The 10,452-nt window shown below is 33.8% G+C and overlaps 1 protein-coding gene across 1 annotated transcript; it reads right to left on the bottom strand.

Moving 5' to 3' along the window:
- Window positions 1-2,966: 2,966 nt before the first annotated feature.
- LOC118755360 (imaginal disk growth factor 6-like) lies at window positions 2,967-6,949 on the bottom strand. Its single transcript, XM_036490200.1, has 3 exons — window positions 6,647-6,949; window positions 4,092-4,667; window positions 2,967-4,025 (listed from the first exon to the last, which is right to left on the bottom strand). Exons 1-3 carry the CDS (start codon window positions 6,774-6,776, stop codon window positions 3,373-3,375), a joined length of 1,359 nt encoding a protein of 452 aa, XP_036346093.1. The 5' UTR covers window positions 6,777-6,949; the 3' UTR covers window positions 2,967-3,372.
- Between the last annotated feature and the right edge of the window lie 3,503 nt (window positions 6,950-10,452).

Raw genomic sequence — 10,452 nt, 5'->3', positions numbered from 1 at the left:
TAAAAACGATGGGATATCGGTAGGCATTTCCTTATCCTCCCTAAAAAGGGGTTCATATCAGACCAGACACACGCACACGCGGACAACAAAAGATAAATGTAATAGTAGTCGTGCTGGAGGTTCGCTTCTCAGCTCGTAAAGCAGCGGTCTCAGCAATAAAGGTAAAAAAATAAAAATAACTTTATAAATAAATAAAGCTGCATATACATATATATGTATAAGCATATAATCTCACATCTGTCTTCTGCCATAACGCTCGTCGCTTGCCTGTGGCAATTTGTTATTGTTTGTTGTTTCTTGTTTGCTTCACCTTTTAGAGCACGTGATAAATTTAACCCTGACATGGCATGGCATACGGCTTGCAACCCCAACCCCGGGCAAGCACTGAGGCGTAGAATATGTGCTGGAATGTGAATGGTTGTGCGCGTATTTGTGCGCTACATTTGTACGCGATACCAGCATCGAGGGAAGCAGCCGTGTTGCTTTTGAAACTGAGCACTGCTTCGTTTTTTTTCTTTTTGCTTTTTCGACCACTCAACTTTTCTTTTTTTTACTGCAACCATGGTATTCGCTTCGCCCACCCTCGTAGTCCCTGGCGCGCTTTTCATTTTTTCACCTTTTCGGCACAAGCACAAATTTCAACTTTTATCCAAAGCACTAACTAACCACTACATATTCCATTTAAATTATTTATTTGCCTTAACGAGTAATGTATTTCTCTTTCATTTTGGCGTTTCAATTGCCTACTTTTCGGCGTTGCAAGAGCTTAAGCTGCGAAGGCATTCACATTGTGTGTGTGTGTGTGTGTGTGTGTGTGCCTAGGTGTATGTTTGAATATTCAACTCTTTTTCACTTGTTTTCACTTTCGCTTAAAAAATATATTTCCAAACTTATTTAAATTACGGTGTTTATTGCGTTGGAAAATGTTTACTCATGTACACTAGTTAGCTATTTATAACATAAAATAAACTAAATATAAAACAAAATTTTGAGTTAAAAACTTCAAACAAAGCTGTTTATGTGTGGTTATAATGTTAGTTTCAAAGCTTTCAGTAGCCAACCTTGAATAAGTTTTTTGACGTTTTGAACATAGCACACCGCTCTAGAAACTGTATATTTTTACTAACGGCCAATACTTTTTTCATACACATATATAAATTGAAAATGCACAAAAAAAAAATTATTCTTCCACTTTGTATAAATTTAGTTTTACATAGGCTTTGGAGGTATTTAATAACCCTGAACTTTGAGTTTATCCAACTTATTTATACATACATTTTGACTGGAAATTGGCCACATGAAGCATTGAAGCACTGGATAAAAAAAAATTAGCTCCCTATGTTTGGTTAGCATAGCGCTGTCTAGTTAAAAAAAATTAACTCTTTGCTTAGCGTAATGTTGTATATAACTTAAAAAGCCTATTTATAAAATGTCTTAGCCTGTTCTAAATCATTCAGCATTTTGAATTGGATTCGAGTTAAACTTTGTAGCTTTCATAAAAGTTTAACCCTTTAATGCAGCGAAGGACAGAGAGAGCTTTTACTCTGCGCGCGCCCTATAAAAAAAAAAATATATAAAAAGCCCGCGGGCAAGGCAGTGCCCATCACCGCTTAATGCCTTAAAATCTTTTTGGAGCTCTTCACAAAGCTTGAAGATAAAGCTTTTTTTGCTTTAAAAAGATTTATTCAAATTTTCACTCTTAAGCCTTTGAGCTGTCAAAGTTTATTCGTATCAAGTAAGATCAGAGCGAGCTTCTAAAATCTTCAAAAAGCCATTACCGAGAAATATGCATATGTTTTGGTCGTAACTGTTCAGAATGTAGGCTACACGTTTTTGAGGTATTTGGAAATAATGCTTTTGTGCTTTCCTTAATCGGTTTAGCAGCTAAAACATAAAATTTATTAACTCAAAGCTCTAGTCTTGCTACTGTAAGTTGAATTCACACCTGGATGGCAACTGGACACTGAAATTACTTAAAATATATTTACTTAAATACTTCTGAATTTGAGCTGTTAAAGCTCTTATTGATTGTAACAATTTTTTTGCTCTTAATTGCCTTAAATCAAAGTTAGCCACTTGCCATGCACGCGCGTCCATTTTTTTAAGCTGACCGGCTTAAAGTAAAAGCTTTTTTTTGGCCAACACTGCTCAAAAGCTTTTAACTTCATTTAAAAAATAACATTATATTTAATACAATTAATTTTTAAGCAAAAAACACAAACGAATTCCATTCCCATATAAAAATTTAGCAGTACCGTTAATTTTTTTTTCAATGAGGAAATTATCGGATCTAAACGAAATTGGTATGGGACCACCTCGGAGACACTACCTCTCCGATAGAAAAATAAAATATTGAAATCGCTTGCCGTGGTCCAAAGTTATGCGGTGACATACATAAAAAAAAAAATATATATATATATATATTCCGACGAATTGTTAGCCTTCTCCTTTTTTATAAAGTCGGTTAAAAAGTCGACTGATAATTCAATTAGTAGTTCTATGTAGTTACATTTTCCGCTAAAAAGTGCTGAAACTTTTCACAGTCCTATTTTAGCTTTAAAGAGCTTTCAAGCTTTTTGCTTTTTCAGTAATAGTTATTTTATGAAAAGCTTTCATAGAGCTTTTGAAATACTCAAATGACTCCAAACTAATTTTCAAAATCCTACTGTTTTCTCAAAAGCTCTTAAGCTCTTTGAAAGTACCTTACTACCAATTTCACAAAAGCAGTTTAATGGAAAAATTACTTTAATTTTTTGAATTTTATATTGAAATTGACAGAATATAAAAATCATTATCCATTTAGATTGCTGGTGAAACCGGCTGTTAGATTTCAATGTTTCTCAAAAGACTATTATATTTTTTCATTTCGAAGCTCTTGAATTTCTTTTTTAATTTCGTAAAGGAAACTAAACTTCGCATAAGCTATTAAAAAAAAAATACATATATTCATAAATTTACATACACAGTTAGTGTTTATATGCATTTTTATTAAGACACAACTTTTCATAAGAAATCTCAAATCCGGACTCAGTAATTCGAATTTCTTCTACAATAAGGGCCCCAATTATAATCTAGACTCAAATCATCTTAAACTTAAACCCGAGTATAAAAAGTTGATTTGAATTATGTTTAGGAAATAGATGAGAGTATGGAAATCTCGAATGGTTTTATTTTCTTAGAGCAATAAATTTATCTAATTTTTTAATTAATGCCCAAATTAAAAACTAAATTAATTCTACGCCCTTTTCGAATTCTGCTGTGAAGTATGCATATATGTATATTTATACATACATATATTCATATTCATGCGATATAGATACTTTGTTAATGTGTCAAAAGTTAGAAATATGTAAGTGGCTTTTGCGTTGTGGTTTAGTTGACCAGACGGTACTTGATGGCGCGCAGTACAGGGTATTTGTCGCCAGTGCAAGAGCCGCGGAAGTCATCAAAGGACAAATCGAAAAGTGCTACGCCACCCAAATTGAATTGACGCACATAGCCAGCCTTCTCGGCCGCTGTGTCGGGGTCGTCATACGCCACCCACAAGCCATGACCGCTGCTCTTTTCATCTGTGCGATATGCGTAGTTTCCAGTACGTCTGGTCGGATCGGCTACCTTGGTAAGAGCCAGGTTGGCGCCCTTGCCATAGGCATTGTTGGTATTCGGCAGCAGTGCGCACACCTCCGGCCAACTGTAGAGACCCTTGATTTGTGTGTGAGGGCCAGCGGGTGCTTCATTTTCAACATTGGCCACCGGTGGTACGCCAGTGTCGCCGGAACCATCGGTCAGCTTCCAGGCGCGGCCGAAGGCGGGCACACCCACATTCAATTTGGAGGCTGGGCAATTGTTACGCAACCAATGTTGCACCTGGAAGTTGACATTAAATTGTGGATTACGTTCGGGCAGTTCGTACAGCGGTGCTGGCAAATCGGCCAGTTCAGGGTTGCGTTCCGGTGTGTAAAAGTCAAAGGCGGCTAAGTTGACGAAGTCCAGGTAGTTAACAATAGCCGGCACGTCGTAGAATACTGAAGAAAAAAATTATTAGAAATTGGCACACCCTAACCCACACATTGACCAAATTTTCTACTTACACGATGAGTTCACATTGGGCAACACTGTTGCCGACAGCAATAAATTATCGGGACGGAATTCATTCTTTACATCTCGCAGCAATGCAGTGAACTGTTCCTTATGCTCCTCAGATTTTTCATCGACAATGTGATCGCCACTGAAGACCTTTTTGAAACCCTTCCACAAACTGCCAATACCGCTGTGTACCTTTTTGGGCTTGTTCTTCGGGAATTGCCAGGCAATATCGAGACCATCGAAGCCGTAGGTCTTTACCAAAGCATAAACTGTGTTGAGGAAGCGCGTACGTCCAACCGGATTCTCCAGCAATTCCAAGTACTTGTTTGGTAAGTCTTTGGCGTCTTCGCCGGTCTCGATATCCTTATCACCGCCCAAGCCAAGCAGCACCTTCAATGCGGGGTATTTGCGCTTTAGGCGTGTAACCGTACGGTAAAGACCCTTGCCGAGATCCAAGTCTAAGTTCTGATTGAGTGAGACCGCTTTGTGGGAGTCACGTTCAATGCCCGCATAACCATAGACAAGATAGTCGCAGAACTGCAGGGCCGGTTCGAGGTCGTCAATTATAAGTTTGCCAAGTCCTGAAAGGCGAAAAAGAGAATGAAGATGTTTAAAATGTGTTTGAGAAGATTTTTCTTGGTATAAAGTTGTGTGTGTGTGTGTAAGCGTGTTGTGCCTAGCGGACTGTAACTGGCGCTTGCGAAATTTTTATTTTATGTTTATTGTGAAAAATGGATGTTAATACTTTCTTTGAAACCCCTTCGAATAATTTTCACTTGCTCATAAAAAATACTATTAATGTATGTACGTATGTTCATAAGTGAAGATTTCATTATTTTTGCTTGATGGTAGAACTACAAAGAGAGCTTTCACTATTCTTGTCGTATTGCTTAAGTTCTTTAATAAAATCGTTACAAAAAAATGTAGCGGCCTTATAAAATTAATGGTTTTAGATGAGGAATTATCAAAAAGAGATTTCACAACGTGCGTGCTTATAAAAAATGGTTAAAAAGCTAAAAAAAAGCTCTATCCGCAAACAAGTTAGTGCTTATACTGGATTTAGATGAGCTGTGGCGCCACTAAACAAATGGGCATAGAAATTTTAAAGTAGCTCAAGCCAAAGCAAGGCTGCGCTCATCTGCGATTTATTTAAATGTAACTCGGGATATAGTCCACATGAAGAACTTTTTTAGGTTATACATTTATTAAATTTTATGTATAGACCGGCAACGCATAAAAATTCACTCTGGCAAATACTGATATACTAGCTAGCACAAAATATAAGCTTTCGCTGATATTTGAGACACGGAAAAGTGTGTGCTGTTATATTGAGGAAATTAATTAAATACAAACTTCTAAGCTCGATTTTTCGTGCTCGACAAGGGTTAAATATATATCGTTTATTGCGAATTTTCGCTCTGAAAACTATTTTTAAATTAATAATATTTTCAGAATTTATAACATGTAAGGGTTTATTGGATTTGATGGTCTTTTTAGCATTTTATTTTATTGTATTTTTAGAGTTTTTTTTTTTGTAAAATATGCTTTGTAATCTTTTTTCAATATTTTTATTTTTTTCTATTTTTTCAATTGTGTATGTACTTTTGGCACTGTTCCATTAAATATGGTTTTTCTTTAGATGTTTTTATATTTTTTTATATTTAGTTTCCTCATTTCTTTGTTTGTTTTTTGATTTGGTTTTATTTTTTTAGTTAAATTGATTTTTCGTTTACTTTTTCTATTTGTATTTTTATTTTAAGTTTAATTTAGGTTATGTTTTTTGTTTTATTTTATTTAAAACTTTTTTTGTGTTTTTATATAATTTAACATGTAAATTTTTTTATTTAGATTTTCACTTTTTAATCTGCAGTGTATTTTTTAATCTTTTCCCTTTTACTTTATATTTTCTATACAAATATTTTTTCTTTTCTTTCTTTAATATTTTCATATATTTATTTATTTCTAATTAAATTTTGTAATACATATTTTTTAATAACATGTTATTTTCTGTTTAATTTTTCTATTTATTTTGGTTTAATTTAATTTTATTTTTATTTTTATATTTATATTTTTTTCTCTACTATAACTTTCATTTTCCACTTAATTTCAATTTCATTTGAACTACTCTGGGAATTACATATGCGCTCGTTAGTACCGTTTCATCCTCATTATCTACAGCTTAGCTTAATGTGCCGTAATCAACGCGTTTTGTTTAGCGATAATTTCACACAAGCTGTGCGTATTGTTTCTCATTAAAAACTTTGTATTACCAGTTCAATACTTATCAACCTTAATTAATAAGTATTTCTAAAATAAATTCAAAATTGTTTTCTTATCACTGCATATTTAGCTACATATATGTATATTAAACTTCTGGCTTCACTTCTTAACTCGTACACAGGCACTTTGTAAATTAAATATTTCAAATCAATTCAAGTCATCAGTACAACTACATATTATGCAATATCACTTTTTTAACGAGAAACTCTCACAACTTTTTCAAGTGAAAAATCCCCACACACCCGGTATGCAAATACACTTATGCGAACCGGTTACTCACCCTCTTTGATGAAGCTCGTTGAGTCATAGTAGCAAACCATATGTTTTTTAGGTCCAGCTGGTGATTGATTGCCCACTTTGTTGGCCAAAGTGCCGACAATGAAAAGTGAAAATACCAAAAGGATTTTCATTTTCAAAGCCCTACGCGGAACACTAACAACGACAAAAAAAGAAAAGACGATACGCAGCACAATTACACGCACACAAATCTCAGCTGAGAAATAAGAAGAAGCCGCTAAGATGCGATCTTTACTAAGCTTCGTCCGAACTGAAACTGATCGTAATGCTGAGTTGAGGGCAGCCTGGAAGGCAAACGGAATAGCAAATCGCCAAAGCGATAATAATAGTAGAAAACAACAAAATAAACTTAATATATAATGTATGTATATGTACATATTTAAGTATGCGCGTATATTCAGGCAGTGGCAACAAGTATATGTACATATGTACATTAGACTGCAACACTCCCCATACAAAAAAAAACCATCGGTACTGATTTTCCACAGGATATATAAAATCTATTATATTTTAAGACTTGCACCAAAATATTTCGGAAAAATATTAAGATTTACGTGAGCTGAACCAATTTGAAAATACCTCCGAAAATGAAGTTTTTTATGAATAAAAATAGGTTTTTTAAGGTTTGTTTGAAAAAATTCACCTCCGACGACAAAACAGTTTAATCTTAAAAAATAACACAAAAAAATTCAACGGAATCATAATAATGAGATTTTTGATGAGCTTAAACTGTTTTGTCATCTGAGGGGATTTATTTTTATTTTTTTAATCGTTTAAGAAACTATTTTTATTCATAAAAAAGCCCATTTTTTGAGATATTTTCAAATCGGTCCAACTCAGGTTAGTCTTAATATTTTTCCAAAATACTTTAATGAAAGTCTTCAAACATAATGAGTTTTGTAACTCCGGCGGAAACCAGCAACTTTTTTTGGTGATGCAGTCTAATGTACATACATATGTATATAAGCTAGGCAATGGCAACGGTATTTGAAATCGAAAAGTCTCGGTTTCGTATGTGATCTCAAGCTCGTGGTCTGTGGTTGCGTTGGTGGTTTTATATTTAACTACTTATTCTTTTTTATATTTTTCGGTTTTACGCTCAGCATAGGCTAAGTAATTTTATATGTGTAAATTTTGTTAAAATTCCGCATATGTGCATATTCAAATTGATATTGGTTTTGTTGTGATTTTTGTTAAATCTTTTTCGTGTAGAGTTTCGCTTATCACTTTTAAGCTTGGTTTCTCATTTGTCTTTGTTATTTGGTTTGTCCAATAAATTAGCGAAGATTTGGGCACGTCATCGCTGCCAGACTGTTTATGCGAATTTCACTAACTTGATATTTTTTAAATGATACATGTTAATGGTGGAATGTGTTTACATACATATGTTGCATGGATTTTTGATATATTCATACATATATACATACATGAAACTTTATATACAAAAATATAGAAAAAATAACATACACCCTGTGTTCAGAATGTATCAAGCCAAAGCATTAGTCTCTTTTATTTATTAACTATAAATGATGAAAATGTCCAATATGCGCTATCATTGGTGAAATGCCGAATTAGAACTTAGTTGCAGAAATAAGCTATTTCCATAAATTTTAGTTTAGAAATAAGAGAGACAGGTGCTTTGGCTTGATGCAATTCTGAGCACAGCAGAAGTTATGTATCATATTCATATTAGTTCTGAGCCAAATTAAGTTTGACTAGCTTATGCTGCCTTTGCGGAAATGGTGTATTGTATCCGTGTGTACACACGTCTTTAAAAGTTAAAGAAACTTAGTACCATCCGAAAAGCGTGATGTAAGGTTAGTTTCATCGCTCTTCCAACAGAGGACTCTAGGTGTCAAAGAGTGGCTTTCCACAGCGAAAACCGGGATATAAACGAGATTTGTATAACTCCGAATGTTCATGTCGGCTTTCACTGTCCGATATGCATCCATACAGAAACCATAAGGTCATTGAAAATGTGTCCCTAAGCCCTCCTCATCAGTATACACATACACCTTTTCTGCCCTTAATAAACTCCTTAAGTCATCCGAAGATAACTTAGACGGAGTATTTTGGGAGTGCTCCGATAACAGACCGAAAATAAAGCTTTACGGTTTCTCAAAATGCTTTTTGTTTTATTTATAATTAATAAACATAACATATTATTTAGTAAAAATACAAATAAACAAGGAAAAATAATGAAATATATAAAAAATAATTTTTTATCTTGAAAAATCAGTCCTTTGAGGTTTGGAACCACTTTGTACTCGCATTCGCAACTGCCATAACCTCAATAGCTTCTTTTTTCCAGGCACATTAGAAAGCGGCGGAATAAGCTTGAGTGGATCAAACCAAGATAACAAAAAAACACTTCGACTCCCTTTTCATTCGAAATTCGAGGCGCGCCGCATTTGATTGCCTGGGTATATATGTATGTGTCACATTCTAGTACTAATTTAGTTATTGAAAACTTAATTTTATTGGTCTTAGGAGAAAAGCGTAAACCAATAAATTTAAGTAGGAAATGCCAATTGGAGCTGAAATTTTTTTTTTATTGTTAAAGTATCTATTTTATATGAATTTATTGTACTGTATGTATGTACCTACACATGTATATATACTTCAATTTATTTTCACATACATATACAAACTCAAATGCATGTAAATAAGACTTCTCGTGAGTCTTTAATTAAGCTCATTCTCCACAAAAGCTATTATCACATTTCATGTGTGAATTCTAAGGTTTACACCAGCTTCTACTATAAACTGTATGTCACTTTTGTGCCCGTAATTATGGAAATACATATTCATATACTATTTATGTTTATGAGTAAGCGTGTGTATTTAGGCCATACTCCGTATGTACATAACCACCATAGTCTCGTCTTCGTCTTGCTGCTGATAATGCCATGTATATGTACGAATATCTCTACCGTCGCAAAGTGTCAACATTTATTATTTTGATATTTGACCCCAGCCACTGATTAGCGAAGACGATGTGTTTATTCTAATTGTTCGGTATGTTTGTACACTTCTTAATACCCTAAAGGAAAATTTTTGAATACAAACAAAAAGAATTTATTCTGTGCTATGTGTCCAATGACTTTTATCATTCCGGCTTGAAATTTATAGAGATCAATTGAGATTCATAAGACTCAGGCTATAATATGAATTTAGGTGGCTAAAGTAAATACTGCCGAATTGACAGTACAGTTTGCTAATCGGACGGTAATCGCAATGAGCATAGCGACTGCTGAGTGGAAGATCGACCTGTCTCGGAAGTCAGTTCGAAAAATCTGGGTGCTAAATAACTATTCAATTAGGTAAAAGACATACATACATAACATACTATGTTATGTTAAGCGAAAAATTCAAAAAATTACAAGCTTTTTACATAATTAGATGTTTTGTATGCAGTTAGTTTTTGAGTGTGCAGTTTTGTAGCTTTTTAAATTCTAGTTTAATACAGTACAACTAACGGTTGATTTTTGACAATATTTTTAAAACTGTTGCATTATAATAATTCAATATAAAAAAACTTGGAAGAGGGTTAAAACTACAGCAAGCCCCAATAAAATAACATAAGATAAAGTGATTTAAAATAAAACAAAATTAAATACATAAAATAAAATAATATGTAATGTAAAATGTAATTAAATTAAGTCTAACAAGTAAGAAAGCCTAAGTTCGGGCAGAGCCGAACATTAAATACCCGGCGCACGTATTAAATATATGTTTTTCACCTTACCGAAAGCTACGGCTATATGGTAAGCCGGGGCGTATCAATTT

This window comes from Rhagoletis pomonella, unplaced genomic scaffold, assembly GCF_013731165.1.
Source record: "Rhagoletis pomonella isolate Grant_MI unplaced genomic scaffold, Rhpom_1.0 Rhpom_scaffold_06074, whole genome shotgun sequence".
Taxonomy (NCBI): Eukaryota; Metazoa; Arthropoda; class Insecta; order Diptera; family Tephritidae; genus Rhagoletis; species Rhagoletis pomonella.
This window is presented reverse-complemented; position numbering and strand designations above follow the sequence as displayed.